Raw genomic sequence first — 23,701 nt, 5'->3', positions numbered from 1 at the left:
AACCCCTTCCCATATCAGGGGTTCTTCCGCGATAATAGGAAAAGAACATATTGATGCTCCAGGCACTCAAAAGATCTCCAAGATTCTGGAATATGCGCAATAAAGCGATGTGCAATAAAAAGGTAGCGCTCGCAAAAATCAACAACACACTGTTAAGTGGGAATGAGTATATTGCTGTCACTCCACCTTTTTTGCTGCCCTTATCCAGGAAGCAAGATAGCAGGAAGAAACGAACAAAAAAGCACCCGTCCCAATCCCAATAGATCCAGAAACAAGCTCACAAAACAAGCGAACCTGACTGTTGACCATGAACGGCCATGGACTTGAGAGAGGCGAACACCGGGACTATTTTACTTTCACTTCTTCCAGCAGCGGTGCAAACCGGGCCGGGAAACCAGCTTCCAGCATGGGGTGAACAAACGAAACCAACCAGATGCATTTACTTGTAATAGTATAATGGAAGTAAAACAAACCAAAAAAGCGAGCCAACAATCGCGAACCAGCTCACGTGTTCGTGGCGTCTATCTAAGTTGGCGACACAAGCGTGTATGTACAGGCAATTACAGTGAGCGTTACACACTTGATTTGAGCGTTTTCTTCCGAGAAGTGCGCAGTGGGTGACGGTCCGCGAGTGCGCATGCCCCTTCGGAGGGCTAGAACTTCCGGCTGCGATCAAAGCGGCGTGCACGCAACGCAGGAAAAGCACGCGGAAAACCGCAGTGCACAATCATCAAATTAGCTTTCGATCACTAATGACGGGTGGCTTGCTCCGGTTCAATCTGTTCCGTTGCAAACTGCATTCCAATTGCGCAAGGGTTAGTGTTTGTGAGTGTCGACATGTGCACTTTGCCCGGGAACGTATGACTACACGCCGGACCAATCACAGAAGTAACTCACAGGCAACACGCTATCTAACCTTTAACCCCACAAACTCCCCGTAAAGGCGGCTAATAGTAGAACCCCCTTTTGGAGAGTGGGAAGTCCTGAGTTATGATAAATTATGCGCAAAAATCCTCCAACACTTCGTTCACTCCTGCCCACAGGGCCCACATTTAAAGGTGTTTTAATTAATGGCCTCGTAATTAGCGAACAGTGTTTGGGTGCGTTTGCACTTTGGCCAGCTCATTACCGATATCGATACGGGGCTGTATCGATTGTCCGGTTCTTTTTCGCGCGCACACACATACACACCAGCACTGCAACAGCTACTACCTCGGGTCGCTGGGAAGACGGTGCGGGCTCCACGTGCTGCTTTGTTGTTAGCCGGAGAAGCATCCCCACCGCCCAGTCCCCGATCTAGAGTACTTTTTAATGAACATTCGCCCGCTAACGATAATGACCTACGCACCGAAATAGACCTGCGATCCCCTCGGCCTGCTACTTCCTTCCAAACGGATCGTGTTGCAACCACGTGCAAACCATTATTGGAGGAGGTCTCCACAGCTTCAAAAACACGTTGCGCGTTCATCAATGGACCCGCGCGGGGAAGGGCTATCTATAAGCTATCCAAGATGAAAGGAACGAGAAAATACAAGCACAAAACAGTAAAGAATATTAAGGTTTTTGTTCTCTTTAAAACGACACCCAGCTTCCACACGTTTGCTGTCATCTTGCGCTACCTTTTCTTAATCAGAGGCCAAACGGCAAGGCGTATTAAAGCCCACAAACACACACTGCGTGTGTATCAGTAGAGTGACCTTCCCGTTCGGAGCCAGCTAATCGGTCGCCTCGAGAATGTCGCCTTAGATCAAGCTCCGCATGACATTTATCATTATCTACCGTCGCGCAGAGGGGGCGCGCACGCGTACACGCACCGTTCCAGCGATCAGGCGATCAGAGCGGGGCCAATATGCGGGCGAATCTAAACAGGTTGGCAGGTTATAATAAATCTTCCGAGTCTACGCGCGGGGATGGTAATTGTGCCGGGTCGGCGCACATTTCCTAACGGTGTGACAGGTGCAGCGTGAGGAGGCTAATACCAATTGGCAAGCGATCGTAGACCAGCGCACTTTTTATCCAGCTAAACGGTCCGATTAAGGTGTTTATGGGAGCATTTTTTTGAATGATAGTAGTAGTTTAATGATTTGTGGTGATAAGATAACTGTTTTTGTTGCAATGTACTGCTTAATACTGTTTCCAACTAGATCGTTGATCACGTTTGTTTACACCAATCGCAGAAAGGGTGTATTCAATCAATCTGTTACCAATAGCATAACAACATGAATGATCGCTGATCTAGCGGGCACTGTGCAGTGAATATTGCTATGTGCAAGATTCTCTTGTTGTTTACTATTTATTGATTCTGGTGAACCCATTCAACTCGAGGGATTTCAAAGGGATTTTTCAAGCCTACCGTCTCAAATGACGACAAATAGCAACATCGGCTACAATGGCAAAATGCATGCTTCTAACTATACCGACCATCTCTTGCTATGTTGTTCAATTGTTCAATATGTGCAATAGCAGTAAATCCTTGTAGTTTATTTCCTTCAAATGTCGAATATCTGTATCTTCAAAATGTGATTGATAAATGGCCAACTTCATACATAGGTAGGACAGGCTGTATAGTTTTCTAACAGGGTTTCCCACGATTTATGGGTTGGTTCCCATCAATTTTGTGTTGGTTTCCATATTTTTTTGGTGCATTCCCACGATTTTTTGGCGGTTTCCCAGTATTTTTTGGTCCAATTGTATTGATATCCGATCGGACGATACCAATAAATTATGGGAACGAACCAAAAATCTGTGGGATACGACGAATAAATCGTGAGACGAGCTATTTAAAAAAATTACTGAACTGAACTGAGAACTGACTAATAAATCATGGGAAACCCTGTGTATGTACTTAAAGACACGAACTTCCTTTATTATCTTAGAACCTAATCAACAGAGATCGAACTTTACTTACTTATGTAATTTACTATGTTTTATTTAAAAGCCATTAACATAACAAAAAATATAATAAAATAAAATGAATCAATACAAAACAAATTAAATACGTTATGTTTATTGAATTTACACCAATACGCGCATTTTGAGCAGATTTATGATCATAAATTTATAACATAAATGAATACTACTTCATCTATAATATAATAATCGAATATAAACGAACATATTCCAACGTTCAAACCGAATTCTTATTGGAAATCATAACATTGTATACAAAACGGATGTTAGTTAATTAGTTAGTTGATTTATTTCCATATTTATGAGTTGTTCATACATTCGCGGCGTTATATTATACTATAATGGGCCCGAAATAAGCTTCTCTCCTCATTGATTTGATTGCTTTAAGTAGCTCTAGGCTGATTTTTCACTGCATTGCTTAGCTTGTACTACAAAACGGATGAAATTTTAAGGAACTGTGTGGATTACGTTACTGTTTTTAGGTTCTTGATCTAACCACCAGTAACCAGTAAATTAACATCTAACCACAAGACATAAAATCTATTTTTTCCACTAAACCAAATTGTTAATGCTTACACTGTTTTTGCTCCAAATGGAAAATGATACGGTGTCCGTATCCATCATTCGACAAAACGTATGCAAATGAACCACAGCACAGGAAGATAACAACAACCAGCAAGCAATTACATTTACATGCCTCTTCTCACCTCTTAAACTCATCACTATCATGCAGCTAAGTGCACCTTCTTCCATTAATGCAAGCGCGTGCACTCGATCATAGTGATCACTTCCCATCGTTCTGAAAATGGCTCCATTCTCGTTAAACTCTGCTACATCGTTAAACACACGACCCATCGAACGTATAATTTCCTTGTTCAATTTACCGTGCAAAATGGAGCGCCTACTCTCATCGTAAACAAACTGATCCTCCATCACGTTCCGACCGAATGGCCTTATTATCATTAGAATGTGTGAGTGAGTGTTTTTTTTTTCTCCTACCAGCACAGGAAAATTAGTCACAAATCCTGCACACCCAGGTTCACCCAGCAATCGATAAACCAACGCAAACGGTTCAATTAGGAAGCGATCATGCCCTGGCAGCCCAAAACCCTCACTCGCCGCTTGAATTGATTGCACAACGATCGTGCACCATCGGCCACACGCTGAACCGGCCGCAATGCAGCAACCTACTTTTCTGTGACGACGACCCAATATGCCAGTGCGAAAAAAGTGGGAAGGTGAGGAAGGTGTCCCGGGCGGAAAACGTCGACGAAAAACTACTTTCCATTTTCATCCCGCTGCTGGCTGCCGAGACGACGGTTACTACCATCTTGCACAACACACACACACAGACACAAAGATCGATGCCGTTCCGTTTTGCTACGACGACACCGTGACACGGCGGTGTTAGACGGTGGTCCCTCCCGCTTCATCGTACCGTCGCGACCACCTACTGCCTGCTGGAACTTGGCCGAAATCAAGTACCGCGAGCGTGTATCATGTATATTTCGAATTTTAAACTCCACCACCACCACATCATCGATGGTGGCCAGCCCTGCCACTTACAGGTGTGCAGGTGTGCCATCCACCAAGCAGCAGCCACCAACCCAGGGAACAGGAAAAACCGCATTCGCGCTAAGGTTTCCATCGCTTTACACACAGTTTAGGACATCTCTTGCGCCTCTATCCGTGTTTGTCTACCGACGTAGGTGCGCTCGGCACATGGTGCGCACTTCCACGTTCTTCCATTCCAACTGGAAGTTTCGTTACATGCCACCGCACCGCGAAAACCTGGGCGCGAAATGCCAAACCTGCCATCGAGAGCCGAGCACACTGTCAAACCGCACCGAACCAACACGGACACGCTGGCATCCCACATGTGCGGTTTAAAGTGGGATTATTGCCCAATTTTGCGTTCCTTCTACGTTGGTGCACCGCGCACTGTCGATTGGGTTGCTGCGATTGCGAATCGTGATTTACGGCGCATACGCACTAAGGTGTACTGGCGCGAGCCCGTCGACGGCGTGACTGAATGACTGCAGACACCTTATCAGAGGCAGGTGCGTTACACTTTTGAATGTTGAAACGTATTTCCAATGTATTTTTATCATTTTTTTATAGGTTTTTTGGACGTTTCCCAATTGCTTCTTAATTCTTAATTCTTACTGTCGTTTTTTTTAAATATGTGTTACGACTAATATCGTCAACTCGTACGACTTAACAACATGCCCGTCATGGGTTCAATCCCCAAATAGATCGCGCCGCCATACGTAGGACTGACTATCCTGCTATGGGGGGGATTAATTAGTCACTGAAAGCCAAACCCACAAGTGGGTACAGGCAGGCCTTGACCGACATCGGTTGTTCAGCCAAAGAAGAAGTTACGACTACAATACGAACAATTGACAGGGATTAGCATGATTTTTTGGATGTATTTTTTAAAGATTTGTGGATGTTTTTAGAACTTGTTTGATTTATTCTAACGTTTCTTTAAACTTCTTTGTTCTATTAGCTGTTGAAATTATAGAATTTCTTATCGATTTTTTCTATTGCTATTTCTGAAAATGCCAAAATATGTGGGAAACAAACATTAAACTGTGGGATAAATTAAAAAAAAAAAAACAATAAAGGACTAACAATAATGGGAATAGTATTATTTCAAAAAAAAATTACAGTGATTTAAAATGTTTTTCAATTATTTATAAGTAAGTAAGTAGTGCAAGTAAGTTGAAGAAGAACTCTTCAAAAAATATTTGTTAAATAGTCCTGTTAAGAAATGTTAAGAAATAGGCAAACAATATTTAAAAAAGATTTAACAATATTTGTGATAATTTAAGCTGCATAAGATTCATCACCAAAAATTGTTCTTATTTAGTGTCTGTTTTAACGGTTACTAAGCCCCACATACACACACACACACACACATTTCAACCACGATCACGTGGGGCCATACGGCGGGCATGACATGACGCACCGTTATCAAACCGCGTCCGTGGACGTCCTTCACGGCTACCTTGCGCGCGGAAATGGGTCAATGTTGAGGAGAAGGTTCTGCAAAATTCCCATTGCCTTCATCAGTTTCGTAAACAACTTTGAACTCTTATCGAACCCGTTTGGTTGTGGGAGATCGACAAAGCTTCCGCCCGGCGTTAATCTTCATTTTTACCAACCAACCGATGCGCATCTCATTTGCGCGAAGGGTTTTGGAGCTTTTGTCTGTCTGTCTCGAAGAGCCTAATTTGCATATCTCACCTACTACTGCTGTGGTTCACTCGAGATTAATGATTCACTCAGTTCCTGTAAAGGAAGTGAAGCGCCAAAGTGCCAATGATGTATGAGAAATTGTTCCGCTCTTTCTTAACACATCCATCACGCTGACCGTTGCGCGTCGAAGGTGCGAGGTGCAAAAACACACAAAAAGGGTCCCGGTGTTGCTTTATTCCGGTGAATGCAACACACCTGCCGACGTCAATGGCCGACGACTTGGCTTGGCTTGGCTCAAGGATACTTCCAGTGCCGTTCCGGTACGACAAAGACCGCAAACCGTTCCATTCACCGCCTTAATCTGCGGGATGGTGCAGACTTAAAAAGAATCACGATCACTCACCCACCACCACTGTCAGGATCCATGCCTCATCTCCCCCATCAAGGCGGTGCGCGATCTCAAGCACGATCCCCCACAGTTTTGTCCGCGTGAAAGTTATAGACTTCGTGATGCGAATGACTGATAACTATATGTACACGCGACCTGATGCCGGGGCCGGGCGGGACGCTACTGAGCCATGTGATCGGTCCAGCGTGATAAGAAGCGTTCATTTTCACAAAAATACAAACAAAAAATATGACACAATGATGCAGGCGGGCCAGAAAACGTGAGTCCGAGCTGATCGTGGTAATAGTGTCTTAACACTCCGTCAAACTCTAAAACAATCTCGCTTCCGTAATCATGGGGCGACGACTCGACTCGGTGGATGAGAAACAATGCGCAAGTAAGGGAGAATCCATTACCACGGCATGGCACGGTTGGTGCGTGTTTGTGATCTGTGTTCAGGTAGCTTGTTCAACCTTTAAAGGTTGTTAGGTAGTTAAACAGGTGTTGGGGAGATTTTTACGGAGAGATAGGTTTTAATGTGTAAATTACGTATTGTAGGGGCTAGTTGATTTAGAGTAGTTTAAACACATTCGTCTCGATTAACGAACAAAACGTAAACATGTACATTTTGAAGATATTTTGTTGAAACAATAAGTGTCCAACCAATGCTAAAGATATTCTGTTAACATAACATAGTTATCAATAGGCCTAGTAACCGTCCGAATGTCTTGGTTCTAGAACAAGGACTGGTTCACGATCCGCTTCATGATTGAAACAGATCAAGGTATAGTTGTCCAGTCCGGAATAAAAAAAGTAAGAAGTTTATGCACAAAGCTTGGATCAGAGATAATGGTATGAGAACTGGTGTAGATTCAGTACCAATTCCAGGACCGGTATGAGTATTGGACCAATCCCAGGACCGGTATGAGGTCAGAACAGATTCAGAATTGCAATGTGGTTGCAAGATCGGCATGGGTTCGGGATCAGTTCTAGGTCCCGATTTGGGACAAGAGCAGTTTCAGGATCTATTTTGGGTTTGGGAATAGTTCCAAGATCGGTATGGGGTCAGGAGCAGTTTCTGGACTGGTATGAGTTCAGGAACAGTTCAGAACTGGTATGAGTTTAGGAACAGATTCAGGAATAATTCTAGAAAGGATCGACATAGGTTCATGATCAATTCCGACATCGCTGTTGGTTTGGGATCAATTCAAGGGCCGATAAGAATTAGGGATCAATTCCAGGCCCTATATGTGCTCTAGATCTGTTCCAGGATTAATGTGTGTGTTATGGACCAGTGCAAGGATCGCTACGGGTTCAGAATCAGTTCCAAGTCCAGAGTGTGTTTAGTGGCAATTCCAGAATTTTAGTTCAATTGAATAGTTCTAAAGGATATTTTAGGACCATTATGTGATCTGGTTCGATTCCATGATCAGTTCCATAAGCAATGTGGGTTCCTAATCGGTCCAGGACCGGTATGAGTTGAATATCAATGTCACTGGTATTAGTTTATTATCATTTTCAGGAGCAGTATGGGCTAAGGATTACTTCCAGGACAAGTATCGGTTTGTGATGAGGGGGATTACATACCAGTTTCGGAACCGGTATGTAACCAGGATCAGCATCAGAACCGAGATATGATTCGGGATTAGTTACAGGCTCGATTTGAAGTTAGATTCAGTTCCATCACCGGCATGAAAATGGATTTGGAAGCCGTTTATTTGGACATAACCCTCTGTGGTAAAAGGTGTCTTCAAATTCTATAGTGCAGTCCTGTAATTGTAGCATTACACACATTGATACCTCAATAACATGCGTTGTAATATCATAATTACTAATGTATATTGAGTATTACGGAATAAGCCTCGGACCTAAATATACATTCTACTGATCCCATAGAACCGGCTGCGTAGCAGACAATGTAAAGTCGCGCCGACCCCCGACAAGGTCGTGTTGTTTATTGACTACCCATGTTAACCGGTTCCCAAAATTCAGAACAGGTATAAATGTAAAAAATAAATAAAAAGATAAAAATTCTTTTTGAATCTTAAGACCCGGCCCAAAGCATACAGTGTCCTCCACAAAATTCAAGAGAAATAAGAAGATCGTCCCAAAACTTGTTTTTTTGTTTCGTTTCTTACACACAAAATGCAAAATTTAACCATTTGATGTACAATATTTATTCGCTATACATGGACCTGCGATACATAATGTGAAATGAGCCATTTTTGGCCTCATTTTAGCATTTCTAAGGGATAGTATGCTCGTTCAGAGTGATTAGAAAGTATTGAACCGAAAAAAAGCTTTTAAAGATAGCTGCGTAACGCTAAATATTGGGATATCATTGCGGGATCCAATCATCCATTCAATCAAAGCTAATTAATTCCGCCGTCTCTGGCTCGAGTTTCGGAGCGACCGGTTGTGCCTGCTGGGGAGCCGGTGGAGCAACAGCAGCGGGTGGAGGAGGAGCAGCCGTAACCGGTGCAGTATCCGGCCCAGGTGCCATCGGCGCCGGTGGCATCTGCATGGTGACCTGCGGTGGAAGTTGACCCGGTTGCTGTTGCTGCTGCTGCTGCATATCGGCAGCGTTCGGCGGTTGCATCGGATTTCCGCCCATCAGCCCGGTCGGATGACCCTGGGGTGGTGGTGGTGGTAATTGTTGCTGCGGTTGTTGCTGTTGTTGCGGCGGTTGCTGCTGAGGTTGCTGAGGTGGTCCCATCATCGGTGCACCTGGCATGTGACCGGGCGGCATATTCATACCGCCCGGTGGTGGAACCTGCCCCGGCATCACGTTCATCCCCGGTGGAATAATCCCTGGCTGGCCCGGGGGTGGTGCTTGCATCGGTCCTTGCTGCATCGGTACCTGCCCGTCCACTCCCGGTGCAGTCGCACCCGGCATTCCAACATACTGCCCGGCGTGCTGGGGCGAAAACATTTGCTGCGGTGGCTGCGGCTGCTGCTGCTGCTGTTGTTGCGGCTGCGGTTGATACTGTGGCATGGTGCCGTTCGTTGGCGGCATCGGTCCGTACGGTCCGTACCCAGGGGCCGGATATCCACCGACATGGACCGGCGATCCCTGCGGACCCGGAGCTGGCCCTGGTCCCATGAATGGGAAGGCCGTCCCCATACGATACTGCGCCTTCTGCTGCTCCTGGCGCATCTGCATCTCGCGCTCCTGCTCCTGGATGCGCTGCAGTGCCACCTGCCGCTGGTACTGCAGATACTCCTGCTTCTTCTTGCGCATAATCTCCAGCTTCTGGGCCATCTGCAGCTGGCGCTGCCGTTCCTGCTCCTCCGCGATGCGCTGCAGCTTCTCCTGATGCTCCTGCCGCAGCACGTCCAGCGCGGCGCGCGAATCCTTGATCTGCGTCAGCTTGTCCTGCAGCTGCTCGTACCACATGCGCTTGTCGTCCATGTCCTTGATGAACGTGAGCAGCCGGCCGTGCAGCGAGGTCACGTTCATGAACAGCGTCTGCACCGCGCTGTCGCACGAAATGCTCCTCCCGCGGCTCGAGTTCGATTTCATCCGGTTGACAAAGATTTCCACCTGCGTTTTCATCATGTTCGAGAACTCGTCGATCTCCGCGTCCTCGGGCGCACTCTTCGTCATCAGCAGGCTCGGCTGCAGCGACGGCATCGGGCTGGGCATCGGGCTCGGCGCCGATGGGGAGGCCGGCGATTCCATCACCTGCCGCTGCTCCCAGTAGTTGCGGTTCAGGTAGCGTGCCAGCTCGGGGTCGGCCGGCGGTTCCTCGGCGGGCGATGGGCTTCGCTTTACCTGCGCCTGGGGCGTTTGCGGTTCCGGCGATTCCGGCGCCTTGCTGTGGAACGTGGCCGATCGGCGAGCCTGCGCCTGCTGCTTCGTTTCCGCCTCCGATTGGCTCAGCGCGAGGGCCAGCTGCAGTTCCTCCTCTTCGCGCAGCTCCTCGTCCGTCTTGCGGGCGGGACCCTGTGCCTGCTGGGCCAGCGAGCTGCTCAGATACTCGGCCGGCAGGTCCTCCTCCTCGGTCGGTTTCTTCACCAGCGTGCCCGTCGGTCGCTGAAGCTGCGCATAGCAGCCGTCGCACACGCGCACCTCCTTCTCGATGCCAAACTTGGGCAGCGTGCTGTTCTTCGACGAGCACTGGGCACAGAACACCTGGCCACAGTTGCGGCAGTGGTGCTTGCGCACCGTGAACGTGAACTGGGACCGGCAGCGGTGGCACACGTCCCCGTCCACCCAGTCCGGGGCGATGTCGGACGAGAACATGGCGTCGGCTTCCTTCAGCTCCGGGAATTTGTGGCCCTCCGTTTTCAAAATGTTCATCGTATCCTAGACGGAAAGGTGGAAAGGAGAGGAAAGGAATGTGTGCATTAATAAACAGCAGCACCGAGAAAATGTAAACATGTTCATTGAGTGACGTCAAGGGTTAATGTTTGCCCATGAAGACAAAGGAACAGCGAGCTGTTGAAAATAATATTGCCAGGGAAGGCATTTAAAGTCTGGATCTGCTTAAAAAAAGAGTCGTTCCTATGTAAATCACAGCAAATTTGGAAAACGTATCTGATTCTGCTCTGCACTTTACAGTCTTCACACTTCTGTTTGGGTGCAAATTGGCAATGATTACAGGGTGTTCCGGGAGTTCTCATAGCGGTGGAATACTTTAATGACTCTTTCTTACGTGAAATGAACTTGATGTAATGGTAAATGGGCTCTATAGCACCCTTGTTGGACAAATCCTATACGAATTTCCAAGGAGCCTGTCCAAAACGGGTGCCATAGAGTCCAATGTATGAAGTTCACTTCCTATAAGAAAAAGTCAAGGAAGAGTCCCACAACTATGAGAACTCCAGGAAAACCCTATAAAACTGCCTCGAAATATCAAAATTACATTATTCTCCTCATGGCACGATATTTAGGAAATGAATAATATGCATAAAATACAACAATTTCCTTATGATCCGTACCGCCATGGTGAAGCGCACTGGTGAGTCACACTCTGTCTGCCCCTCACACAAATCCAATTAACAACAACACACTGAATACTAACCACGACCGACGTGTTTTTGTTCTACACAGGCGTTGCATTCGCCTTCAACGCTGGCAACCGACTGTCAACTCGTCGACAATGCGCATACAAACACGACCTTACCTTTATCGAGCGATACTTGATGGTCGACCGGAACGCGTACGCCCAGGCCTGTATCAGCTCGAGCATCTTCGCCCGCACCTCCTCGTGCTTGGTGGTGTTGACCAGATTCTGGAACAGCTCACAGTTGGCCTTGTTCGCGATCTCATCGTGCACCGGCGTGCCGCAGTTCTTCACGATGCTTTCCAGCGTCAGCAGTGCGTACATGGCCGTGATGGGGTTCGGCGATTGCATCTTCTTCTTCAGCGCCCCAACGGCATACTTGGCGCTGGAAGATAAACAAGGAAGGAATCGTAAGCAAAGAATATTGAAAGGATATGACCCTCCCGTACCGCACTTACTTCACATCACCCTGCCGGATTGTATCACAGATGACCAGAATCGCCTGCCAGTCCGGTTCCAGGTTGAGATTACTGGTGGCATTTTCTAAGTTTGGGCGAAAAACAACATCAAAACATACCTCCCTTTGTATAGTTCTACCTTTTCCCGATGCACTTACCCAAACTTTTGTCAAACACGGACGTACGAAACATTGTGCAATTGGTGGTGTTACGGTGTTTCGATACGATTGGTAAAATTACTATTTGCTGTTTGTTGCTTCCAAGTTCAGGGTGTAATTCAGCAGTACAGGAAGTGACTCAAAAACACAGATGATTTTGCTTTCTTTTCGGGACCAGGTTCACTGGATGACGTATTTACGAACAAACAGAAATCATTTGCTTTTCTTTTCTTTCCCCTCCCTGATAAGCCCACAGCCGTGTGATGACAGCAGAACGTTGTGGTAGTGTGCGTGAGCTCGTACGCTGTCAAAACGGACAGCTGACTGGAGAATTGTTTGGATGTTTTTGAATTTACCGTTAAAAGATATGAGGAGAGTTTTATTTAAAATAATGTTTACCTTTGCATTTAAATTCAAGCAAATATATTATTTTACATTTAATTTCATAATAAATTGCTTCAATACTAACGAAATTTGCATTTTGCTATAAACAACAAAAAAAGGCTATCTTTATTTATTTTCCCATCTGTTCCCGCTACATTCTACATTTATAACGTACAAAAAACCCATACTCTCTTGTCCGGTAGACCAAAAACTCCTCCAATCTATCAATATTTCGGCTTCTCGGTCATGATGGGCTCGGGTGCCGTCACCGGGCCCGGGCTCATACTGGCCGCCCTCAGCTGCTGCTTGTACTTGGACAGCCGCGCCCCCATAATGATGGCCGTAACGATACAAATCACCTGAAACACGATAATAATTACCGTACCGGTTGCGATCATGTGGATGCGCGAGCCAATAAAATCCGACATCGGCGCATGGCAGCCACGCTCGTGCGGCATACAGCCATCATCCACCCGCCGGCAGCAGGAGTTGGGCAGATCACGCTCCGGATGGAAGTTGGCCCAATCGGCGTACGATTGAATGCCGCAACAGTTCATCTATTGTGGGGGAGAAAAAAAAACACTTGTATTACCTTCCTTTTGAAGCATTTTATACATACCTCATTCTGCATGTGGTTGAAGCTTGCCCGCATAAAGCTATCCGAGAAGAACTGCTGTATTACGATGTTCATCCGGCGGGTAAGCATACTGTCCACCCGGTTGTACATCGAAAAGGCGGCCGACGCGAGTATGATTTCAAGTATAACCATCAAACCAAACATGCCCGAGTACTGGAACACCAAAAAAATGAATCATTCAAACCTACACAATCCATTTCACAGCGGTGCATACGTACCAAAAAGATCATTATCACATTTTCGAAAATAATACCGGCAAAGCCAAATATCGATAGAAACACTAGCACGATACCGACCGCTATCAGGAAGTGAGTGGCACGCACAAAGTCGTTGTCAATGAACACGGTGTACGTCGCGAACAGTCGATGCAGGACGGCACCGACCACGATTTGTATGATTTCGATCACCTTAAGGGATGGAGATGGAAAGAAAGACACAAAGTTAAAGGAGAGCCAATGTTTCACAGCAAAAAGCACACTTACGACACACATAAACGTTAGCATCAGAATCAGATACTTGATCATGTTGAGCGCCCTGCGACCAGACCGCATTTTGAAGCTTTCGAATTCGATCCTTTGCACTTAAAATTGATCTGCAAATAGAGACAATAATGAACGTTGACGAGTCAATTTCACAATTGTTTTTAAACACCAAAATACGTACACTACCCCGCTTTGAAAAGAATAAAACCGACTGTCCGCTCCCGTTCAATCAGACCAGCAGTGAGGAATGGCAAAATCGCAGCAGATAAACGCTCGCCCTAGTCTTCCTTGACTCACACACCGAATGGCTGTAAGAGAAGAAGAAAAACACAGTCCATCGTATCGGAGGTTTTATCTCCGCTTATTGTGCGTCGTGTCCTGTCGATATCTTAATCACCTGCCCCGCTAATCCCGCCCGATTTCGGTTTATCGGGAGCAAGTGTGGACAAAGCGCTGGGTGGTGAAATTATTCGCAATCAATGCTTCACTGTTCATTGCCATTCCGGGTGTGCTAGGTGGCAGAGTAATTAAATCGGAATTATTTCGCACACAGTCTTTCGAAAGTTAAAGTTCTTTCAACTAAAGCTAATTAGAACAGCGTGTGTGTGTGTAAATTACCCTAAATAGTAATTCTTTCGACTGTAAACAAAAATGTCTAATACATGAACCGGTTGAGCTTTTAAAAATAATTCTAATCGTTTTGTTTTATTACGCGCGCCCCCCAAAGGTACCTCCGAAGCGACAGTGCAGAGCTAGAAATATAAGCTCCTTTACACTCGCAGCCCTACCCTCGCCCACCCGAAAGGTGCTGGGGCCTTCATTCAGAACCGAAGGTCCGGTTTGTACTTGGTCATGTAGAGGTCCAGCTTCTCCCAGAAGGCCATCAGGCAGGCTTTGTCGAGATGGCGCTTCGTTCGCGAAATGTTCAGCACGGTCACAGCCCATTTGGCCACGTTTGCGTCCAGCTTGAGATCGTCGTACCGTAGATGAAAGGCAGCGACTGTGGAAACGCAGTGAGAGTATGAGCAAAACAGGGCTGAAAGAAAGGTCCCAGGACCCAGATACTTACTTTTGGAGAATATTTCCACCGGATTGCCGTCCCACGGCCAGCCCTTGAACTGCCAGGCCGGACCCATAACAAACACAGCCACCACCCGGTTCCAATCGTGCGCCGTCAGCTTCGAGGGGTTGTCTATCACGCGGTACGGCACGGTCAGATTGCCCGCCTTCTGTCGCTGGATCAGCACCTCGGTTTCGCGCGAACATCCACCACGCTTCTTTTCGTCGGTCGTAATGAACCTACGGAGCAAATGAAGGGATAGAATTGGATTAGTTTGAAACAAAGCACAAGCACCTCCATACTTACTTCAGATCCTGCAGCACATCACGCGCATTGTACATCGTAATGAGGCTCGTCGTCGCCGCCGGTATGATGATGATCGGTGTGCGCGACGTCCGCTTGCTGGGCGCATTCTGGGCCAGCATCCGGGCCTGGGCCGTCGGTATCAGCTCCTTCGGCCGGCCCGGCGGCATGCTGGCCGACAGATTGTTGTTGCTACTGCTGTTATTGTTGTTCAAGCTGTTCGGTTGCGCCTTGTTCTGCCCCGCCTGGCCCTGCGTTACCAGCTTCAGCGACATACCGTGGTACGTACCCATCGTGTCAATCTTGAAGCCCTCCGTTTCCTCCTTCTGCCGGTTGAACCGTTCCTGATCGTAACGATTGTACTGCGTCGGTTGGGGCTGCGGCCGTATGACGCGCGGCGGCTCGGGCAGCTTCACCGGCTGCTGCGCCGGGCGGCCCCGGCCCTCCTCCCGGTTCTTGATGCTCTGCAGGATGGCGAAAATGTTTTTGGCAAATATTTTACCATTGCTCTGCAGGATGGTCGTGCGGGTGCGCCACTGCCGCTCCCGGCTCACGATGTCCTTCGTCGAGTCGACGTCAAAGTCGAGGATGACGCGCAGATCCGGCCCGACGCCCATCGCGTCGTCGTTGTCGGTGCGCTTGATTGTGACCTTCTTGTTCGCTAAACGTTTCGCTTTAATGGCCGCAATCTTTTCCACCGACATCGTTTCCGAGAGCGATCTATTAAAAACAAATAAGGAAAATTGTGTAACGGAAACCGCCAAAGCTCACGATGGACAGCAGCACTCACTTTATGTTGTCTATGTTAACCGACGCCTCCTTCTTGTTCACGTCTAACCGGGCGGCCAGCTGCTCCTTCACCTTCTGCACCTGCGTGTCCTCGTACCGGGCCTTCTTCGCCAGGCTGTCCAGCCCGTCCGACTCGGCCGGCCGCTTGATCTGCGTCGGGATCTCCAGTGGCGCGCTCTTGTCGATACTGGCGCAGGTGTTCGTTTCGCCATTGAGATACTGCAGCAGCTCCTTTCGATCCGGCCGATTGACGGCCGGTATGTCCTCGGCCGCGGCCTGCCGAACGTACACCGAATGCTGCAGGCCCACATTCTTAAGAATGTACAGCAAACACTCGAGCGTGTAGTACTCCTTCGGGGCGCCCTTCTTTCCGGAGCTGTAAACAAGCAAACACAAACAACCAGCCCAGCCAGGAGGAGTGTTGGCGTGTTAGAGAGAGAGGGAAGAGAACACGACCGTAGGCAACAACGGGGGCGGGCTAGCCAGTTCGGGCCTTACCCATATTTTAGGTAGTTGGTTTTCACGTTCTTCGGCCAGCTGAACTCGCCGAATATGATCTGGCCATCGCGCTCGATGATTTCTTTCTTGTTGATGTTGTATTGGCGCAGCAGACTCAGCGGATCGGCCATGGCTGGTGATTACACTCGCTTTGCACTGGGGGTAATACGCCGCTTCGCACAATACCAAACCACAACAATCCCCGCTACCCCCGGGGGGTGGACGTTAACTTAATGCTAATTTGAAGCGCGGGAATTAACTTCTAAAACGCGGCACGCGGTCGCCACGAAAACGGTACACCGTTCCTTACACAGCCTACGAAACTACACTTTAGCAAAGACTTTTTGCAGCAAAAAAGAAACGCACGCACTACGCTTCTATTTTCCTGTCAATGGCGTTTGCTTTGACAGATGCGCTCGCGGAGAACAATCGGTGGACAGTGTGTGATCATGTGGACAATTTTTATCCTTTCTTTGAAAAATAGAAAATTAGAAGAAATATATTCTAAATCCATTTGATGACGGATTTTATTAAAAAGTAAAGAAAGGTAAGCATTTAAAATTTAATAAAAATTGGAAAACTCTTAAATAGTTGAAGATTGTGTGTCGAAATGCTGGTGCTGCGGCCGTAGCTGGTGCTAGTCTTATTTTCTTTTTTACGTTTATCGTTAAATTTATTTTCTTCTATTTTACATGAATTACGCATTATTGTTTACCATTTATTGCTCATCTCTTTTTACCATAAATTAGATTAAAAAAACTTATTTTGTTATAGGACGACCCACTGTTTGGATAACGATTCAAATTAGAAACAGTCCGCTAACAGTCGCGTTGGTGACAATTTTTAAAAATTTATATTTTCTACTTTAATTTATTTCGTCCCAATACAGTAAAACTACGATAATGGTAACAGTTAATTTCTCGGGGCCATTTTATTTATCATTGACTTCTATATCACTTCGTAAATCTATCTCTCCTTTGTACAAATAAATCCTTGCAGCACCGGAAATACGCGGACACACCCACCCACACACAAACAAAAACCCTCTCAAAGCTTCTGTTTGCCCGCCGTCGGTAGCACGGTGGCCACGTTCGATAGCAAACTCTCCTCGATCGCCTTGATACTACCGGGGGACGGTGTAGGTGCCCCAATGTCGGCCACAATATTTGGTACAAGGTATTCGCCGCTGCTCTGCTCCCCCGGCCGCTCACCACCACTCACAAACACACCCGTAGCAGCGATGGCACCACCACCCTGCAGCTCGACCGTTGTTTCCCCGCTCTTCTTGTCCTCCCTAAACTGCCAGTGCTTTTTGTTCAGCAGAAACAGTGCCATCAGCAGGGGCAGATGGAGCAGCGAGAAGCGGAACAGCTTGCGCGAGCTTTTACTGTCCGCCTTCTGATGGAAATCGTACGCCAGGTAGGCAAAGTAAGCATTCAGCGGAAGGGATTCCAGTGCGAACCAAACGTTCGTCACATCTAGCGCGGGAGCGAGCAGCGACAAACCGGCAATGAACCCGGTATGCCGCAGGGAAACGCGCGTACACAGGGCCGGGTGTGAGTTGGCCATCATTTTGTAGCCGGCCTTAAGATACTCCGGCCGGATGTTCCACGACAGCGCGTTAAAGTGAGGAAACTGCCAGCAGTACAGCAACCCGGCCAGGATCCATGCGCCGGCGCCCAGGTCGCCGCCGGTGCAGGCAGCCCAGCCCATCAGCGGCGGAATGGCGCCGACGACCGAGCCGACCCACGTATTCAGAATACTGTAGCGTTTCATTGGGGTGTAGATGCTGGTGTAAAGGATGAGATTGGCGGCGCCCAGGGCGGCCGTCATTTCGTTCACGCCGTAGTACAGCATGCTGCAGCCGATCGTGCTGGCACCGAGCGCAAAGCCGACCGCGTGCAGGCGTCTAAAAACACACAAGATGAAACATTATAAACAATGAATTCTATCACTGCTTTCGTAGATACTTACGAGAGATGTCCTTTAACGAGCACTCGGTTGCGCGTGCGGGGCATTTGTGCGTCGAACGACGTTTCAATGACCTGGTTGATGGAGTTGGCCGCACCCGAGACGAGCGTCGTGCCGGCCGAGCAGAGCAGAAACGTCCCCAGCTCGAACGAACCCGGTGCCATCGCATATCCGGCCATCGCGGTCATCACCACCAGGGCTGCAAATGGGGCAAGAGAAGCGACAAATTACGCATCGCGAGCAATTCCCCTCCCTTATCTGTGTGCACTTACACGTCAATCGGATCTTTGATAACATAAGATAATGGTAAATCAACCTACTGAGCCCGGGTAGCGACGTCACGGAGGCAACCACTTCCTTCGTGCCATCCTCACCGCTCTTGCGCAGCGTTCCGACCGATTTACTAATTTCACTAACTATGGCTTTAGCGTCCACTACCGGCGGTACTACGGACAGCGGGACGGCCAACGGAACGGCCACCGGTCGATGGAGGGGAGCCGTTTTTGCCGCATCGCCTTCATTACTTCCGCTGTGCTGCTTCCGGATCGGGTACAGCTGTACGACCGCACACGAAGGGTACGCTGTGCCAGTGGTGTCCTGTGTTTAGGAGGAAATAAATATAGCAAATTTAAAAAAAAAAAAACACACACAGAAGCGTCAGAGACCAAGAATAGAGCACAGTTGAGCACGGGGTCTCCCTCACTCAAGGTAATTTCGTCACACCGTCGAACGAAAGGGCGGCCGCTCCGCTCTTGCTCATCGATTGATTACACAATCAAAACAACATCACACTACTCTATCCGTACTTACCAGCCGAGTGCAGAAGGCAAACGGTGGACGGCGGTGACCGCTGGTGGCTTTCGGTCCGGCTTGACGCACGAGGTCGCACCATAACCGCCCGTTTGCGAGGAATTTATGCATTACACTGGGCGGCACAACACTGGGAGCATTTTACGTTGCGTTCAGGCAACAGAACTCGAGCAGCTCGATGGATGGTGCGTTTGCACCTAGAAACCCATCGCTTTGGCGAGATGCCCCGGTCACTGTTTTGTGCTGCCCTAGCGGGTTGCTGGCGACGTAAAGAAAAAGTTACCGCACGTGAAAATGCTGCTGTCAAATGCTTGAAGGGTTGCAAATCGATGAAAAAACAGTGGGAAATTCCATCAACATTCATCTTTTTTTAAATGTGACAATTATTTTCATGAAAAATATAGAAAAATCACAATTAATTCAGCGTGAAAGTAAAACATGAAACATTAAATAAATTTATAATTTTGTTTAAAAAATACGCAAAATCGATCAAACAGTTTCATCGACAATTTGCACAACAAATGTCAATTGCGCCGTCGAAATGTCAAACCGTGTTGTGTTCAATTCGCAAAAGGAAGAACGAACGGTATCACAATTTCAGCCCACCAAACGAGCCCAAGCAAGAGATGAATTTCGTGCAAGAAAATAACCACGTCCTGTACCTGTGGGCCGGTACGGTCGGGCCCGAGATCGAGCAGGAAGTGAACGCAATCAAAACCATTCCGAACGTGCAGGTCAATGTGGAAAACGTAGAGCGCCTTCAGCTTGGTAAGTTCTGGAAGCAAAGTCCGTGTTCCTTACAAAAATGCCCTCCCTTTAACGATTTGCTTTGTGTGTTTTGTTCCAGCCGAGTATGGAAAGTCACAGTTTGATGTAATTCTGGCCCAAGTTGCGACTGGAAATTCTACCCTCGTTACGCTGCTGGTCAAGCTGCTCAAGCCCAAGGGGAAGTGCGTGTTTCGGGATGATTCAGCAGCGAGCGTCGAACAGGCACGCTCTAATCTGCTGCTGGCGGGATTTATCAACATTGTGGCATCGGACAGTAATGGTACGTGAGAGGGGTTGGGGCCGAACCAAACCACAATCTGGTTTTCTGTGTGGTTTTACATGTGTTTGTGGCTGTATTTGCAGTGTATGTTGCCGAGAAGCCAGACTACGAGGTGGGATCGAAATCGAAGCTATCGTTTGCGAAAAAATCAAACGTTGCCGCCGTGTGGAAGCTGGATGACAACGAGGAGGAGGAGCGTATCGACGACGAGGAGCTGCTGGATGAGGATGATAAGGCCAAACCGACGGAGGAATCGCTGCGAGGTAAGCACCTGGAATGACTCATACCTCTTCGTTAGTTTAATTGTCAATTCGGTAATGCTACCCCCAGTTTGTGGAACGACGGGCAAAAGGAAGGCATGCAAGGATTGTTCCTGCGGGCTGGCGGAGGAGCTGGATGCAGAAGCAAAGGGCAAAGCACTGACCGACACATCGGCGGCGAAATCCTCTTGCGGAAGTGTAAGTTATTAAAACAGCGATCCTCTTAGCTGGAAGAATATTGCATGCTGATGAGTTCTTTTTTCCCTCCCGTTTTACAGTGCTACTTGGGAGATGCGTTCCGTTGTGCCACCTGTCCATATCTGGGCATGCCGGCATTCAAACCGGGCGAGAAAATCGTGCTCACCGATACGCAAATGCAGGCGGACATTTAAACCACAAATCCTGATAGAACGTTACGTTTAAAAATAGAAGTCTTTAGGATGTGCATTTGCGGGTGATATGATAGAACGGAGAGAGACAAAGAAGGAAGGATAAGAATAAAACAAAAAGCTTTTGCTAATTATTTGCCTGAAAAATGCCGTCTGCAGCAATTTTCCCATCTTCTTTTTTATTAACATTTATCTCGACACAACGTTCACTCGCACACTACAGCTTAAAATTACTAGCGATAAGGTTTTCCGTGTTTTTCTTCTTCTTTTTCGTCCCGTCCGTCTTCGCCTTCACCTGCGACCGGACCTCATCCTGCAGCTGCGAAAAGAACGCCGTCGACGATTTGGACGGACCGGTGGAAGTTTCCGCCATTTGCTGCACGTTCTTTGCCTTCGTCACCTTCTTCATCAGCGACGTTTGCAGCGCCCGGTTCTGCTTGGCCATGCCGCTCGCGCTGGCCTTTTCCAGCTGGCGCTGTTCGCGTTCCGTTTCGCGGCGGTACTTTTCCCGCTGGAAGCGCTTCTTCAGCCGCCGCTCGCGGTTCTGATCCGTCTTGGTGCGTTCGTCCTTCGACATGACGTCGGCCTTGGGTCGCCGGTGCACTTCCTCCGGGGCGAGCAGGGTGGCATCGCTCGTTGCAACGGGGGCAACCTCCTCCATGCTGATGGCGGGCGTGTTGGTGAGGATTTTCAGCTCGGGGACGGCCGGTCGCGGCGTGTAGTGGAAGTTCGAGAGCGCATCGAGCTGGGCCAGTACCACCTTCATCATGCTCCGTATTTCCTTGTGCTCTTTCGGTTCCTCCTCTTCGCCTGCTTGCGCTGAAAAGAAACAAAAACGTGTTGTGAGAATGTCGAATCATAATATTGACTACTGTTTGGGATGAAAATCACCACCACCAACACCACCCTTACCTGCAGCGTCCGGGTTTGCTAACTCGAGCTGTTTCAGATAGTCCTGCTCGTACACCTGCGCCAGCGACAGTTTGCTCTTCTCCCCATCCAGCACCAGCTGCTTCCGGTACTCGCGCGGATTGTCCGGCGGCCGCACCTTGCGCTCCACATCGTCGAACGCTTTGTTGCGGATGCGCTGCTTGATGATGTCCTCGAGGCGCATCGTCGTGTCCTCCGTCACGACCGGTGCCGGGCGGGTGGTGTGCTCGTACTGCAGCACCTCCTCCAGCAGCGAGTTCTTCGGTCGCGTTTCGGCCGAAATTTCGCCCTTCAGCTGCCACGGTTTGTCCTTCAGCATGCCGGCCTCCATTTTGGAAATCTTCTCCTTCAGCTTCTCTTGCCGCAGCTCGTACGACGATTTTGGCCCGTCCGGAGCTTTCTCCTCCTCGCTATCACTCGTGTCCGGTTGATCGATCACTGCCTTTTTGGGCGGTTTTTCCGACCGAGGCGGAGACATGCCGTTTTCTCCTTTGTAGATTTCGTACCGCAGCTTCCGGTTGCGTTCCATTTCTGCCTCGTCGGAGAGCTCACCTTCCTCTTCATCTTTCTGACCATCGGGACTTTCATCTTCATCGTCATCCTCATCCTCCTCATCGTCTTCATCCTCATCCTCCTCTTCCGCAGCACTAGCATCTTCGTCTTCCTCTTCTGCGTCATCATCCTTCTCCTCCTCATCATCATCTTCATCCGTATCATCATCCTCATCATCTTCGTCTTCAAAGAAGTCAGAATATTTCAAATCTGAAATATCACCATCGTCCTGCAAGTGGAAAGAAACCGTTTAAATTCAAAATAATGTTGAGCTATCATGGAGCTCTCACGTGCACACGTACCTCCCCAGTGTGTTCATCGAAATAGTCCACCTCGATCAGTGGATTCTTCTCCGCCAACCCGTACTGCCGGCGCCGTTCACGTTCATCCTCCTCGTCCAAAAACCGGGCCATATCGTCCAGCTTGAAGAACCGATCATCGACGACCGATTTCTTTCCTTTCAGTTGCTTTTTCTTCTTTTTGCCATTTTTGTCCTTTTTCTTTAGCTTTTTCGACTTCTTTTCAGTTAACTCCTCGTCCGAATCCATTTCTTCACCGTCCTGTTCGTCCTCCTCCTCCGACTCCATCCCATCGCCATTCGCTTCATTTTCCTCGTCCGAATCCATCTCCATCTCCTCGCCGGACGAACCCGCCCCGGAATCATCCCCCACCTCCGATTGCGTTTTGGTGGTGAAAGGTAGCTGCAAACGTTTTTCGTTTTTCGAAACCACCTCCAGAAACTTTTTCAAATCTTGATCGATAAAGTGATCGTTCTTCAGCTCCAGCTGCTGCCAGATCTGCTCGTCGTCCATCTCCTCCGTGACGAGCTCGTCCAGGTACGGCAAGGCCGGCCCATCCTGCGTGACGGTGGCATTTTTCGTGCCCCGATCGTAGATTTCCTTCACGAACTGCTTCAACTTCTTTGCCAGCGGTTTCTGCACCCTGAAATAGGCGAATTAATAGTTTTAGCGTGTGTTGTATTCCCGGACAACCACAACAATTCCAACACGGGTGCTTACTTCATAAAATTCTCCGGATGTTTGATGTGCTTGCGGAACTCTTTGACGTACGATTTTAGGTCGAGCTGCGTGCCCGCCGGCAGCGGAGATGCCGTCGTTGCTTTAACCATTTTGTTACGACTGTTTTGTGTGCTGTAATTTCACTTAGAATTATTGTAGCGGCTCAAGCATTGCTAGAGCAATTTTGGGTGAGGAAATGTGCTACGAACGCCGCACGTGTGTTTTGTGTTTTGACAGTTCGACAGTAAATAAACCCGGGCGGCAATGTTGGTGGCGGCTACCTAAGGTCGACGGCTATTTTGATGCATTTGAAATGTTATTTAATTTTCGAATAAATTTGAAACGGCGACTTGATCGAGCACATTCAAAGTATTGTTTTAAATATATTTATTTCTAAAAGTTATCTTGAAATTCCCCTTTTCATAAAACAATTCCGTAAAAT

The 23,701-nt window shown here is 48.1% G+C and overlaps 6 protein-coding genes across 7 annotated transcripts; 1 reads left to right on the top strand and 5 right to left on the bottom strand.

The window, feature by feature from the left end:
- Positions 1-8,655: 8,655 nt before the first annotated feature.
- On the bottom strand, positions 8,656-12,389 carry LOC120902744 (hepatocyte growth factor-regulated tyrosine kinase substrate). 2 transcript variants are annotated; one of them, XM_040311735.1, is made up of 4 exons: positions 12,128-12,389; positions 11,970-12,054; positions 11,632-11,896; positions 8,656-10,811 (listed from the first exon to the last, which is right to left on the bottom strand). In XM_040311735.1, exons 1-4 carry the CDS (start codon positions 12,159-12,161, stop codon positions 8,865-8,867), a joined length of 2,331 nt encoding a protein of 776 aa, XP_040167669.1. In that variant the 5' UTR covers positions 12,162-12,389; the 3' UTR covers positions 8,656-8,864. The 2 variants fall into 2 exon arrangements, with proteins under 2 accessions (XP_040167669.1, XP_040167670.1); XM_040311736.1 differs by lacking the exons at positions 11,632-11,896; positions 11,970-12,054; positions 12,128-12,389 and adding an exon at positions 11,447-11,570.
- A 247-nt stretch (positions 12,390-12,636) lies between these two features.
- On the bottom strand, positions 12,637-14,192 carry LOC120903338 (tetraspanin-6-like). Its single transcript, XM_040312709.1, has 5 exons — positions 13,812-14,192; positions 13,631-13,740; positions 13,367-13,555; positions 13,131-13,301; positions 12,637-13,068 (listed from the first exon to the last, which is right to left on the bottom strand). The coding sequence occupies exons 2-5, from the start codon at positions 13,697-13,699 to the stop codon at positions 12,736-12,738; spliced, it is 762 nt and encodes a 253-aa protein (XP_040168643.1). The 5' UTR covers positions 13,700-13,740; positions 13,812-14,192; the 3' UTR covers positions 12,637-12,735.
- Positions 14,193-14,301: 109 nt separating this feature from the next.
- LOC120903337 (parafibromin) lies at positions 14,302-16,678 on the bottom strand. Its single transcript, XM_040312708.1, has 5 exons — positions 16,281-16,678; positions 15,784-16,158; positions 14,997-15,713; positions 14,700-14,929; positions 14,302-14,630 (listed from the first exon to the last, which is right to left on the bottom strand). The coding sequence occupies exons 1-5, from the start codon at positions 16,409-16,411 to the stop codon at positions 14,452-14,454; spliced, it is 1,632 nt and encodes a 543-aa protein (XP_040168642.1). The 5' UTR covers positions 16,412-16,678; the 3' UTR covers positions 14,302-14,451.
- A 508-nt stretch (positions 16,679-17,186) lies between these two features.
- Positions 17,187-19,351, bottom strand: LOC120902986 (protoheme IX farnesyltransferase, mitochondrial). Its single transcript, XM_040312129.1, has 4 exons — positions 19,062-19,351; positions 18,524-18,848; positions 18,255-18,450; positions 17,187-18,189 (listed from the first exon to the last, which is right to left on the bottom strand). The coding sequence occupies exons 1-4, from the start codon at positions 19,170-19,172 to the stop codon at positions 17,328-17,330; spliced, it is 1,494 nt and encodes a 497-aa protein (XP_040168063.1). The 5' UTR covers positions 19,173-19,351; the 3' UTR covers positions 17,187-17,327.
- Positions 19,352-19,599: 248 nt separating this feature from the next.
- On the top strand, positions 19,600-20,905 carry LOC120902904 (anamorsin homolog). Its single transcript, XM_040311984.1, has 5 exons — positions 19,600-19,829; positions 19,909-20,109; positions 20,193-20,372; positions 20,440-20,567; positions 20,648-20,905. Exons 1-5 carry the CDS (start codon positions 19,688-19,690, stop codon positions 20,759-20,761), a joined length of 765 nt encoding a protein of 254 aa, XP_040167918.1. The 5' UTR covers positions 19,600-19,687; the 3' UTR covers positions 20,762-20,905.
- On the bottom strand, positions 20,887-23,491 carry LOC120902903 (U3 small nucleolar ribonucleoprotein protein MPP10). The gene is made up of 4 exons (XM_040311983.1): positions 23,260-23,491; positions 22,543-23,182; positions 21,671-22,469; positions 20,887-21,577 (listed from the first exon to the last, which is right to left on the bottom strand). Exons 1-4 carry the CDS (start codon positions 23,367-23,369, stop codon positions 20,976-20,978), a joined length of 2,151 nt encoding a protein of 716 aa, XP_040167917.1. The 5' UTR covers positions 23,370-23,491; the 3' UTR covers positions 20,887-20,975.
- Positions 23,492-23,701: the final 210 nt, after the last annotated feature.

Source organism: Anopheles arabiensis, chromosome 3 (genome assembly GCF_016920715.1).
Source record: "Anopheles arabiensis isolate DONGOLA chromosome 3, AaraD3, whole genome shotgun sequence".
Taxonomy (NCBI): domain Eukaryota; kingdom Metazoa; phylum Arthropoda; class Insecta; order Diptera; family Culicidae; genus Anopheles; species Anopheles arabiensis.
The sequence above is the reverse complement of the archived record's forward strand: the minus strand, read 5'-3'. Positions and strand labels throughout refer to the sequence as shown.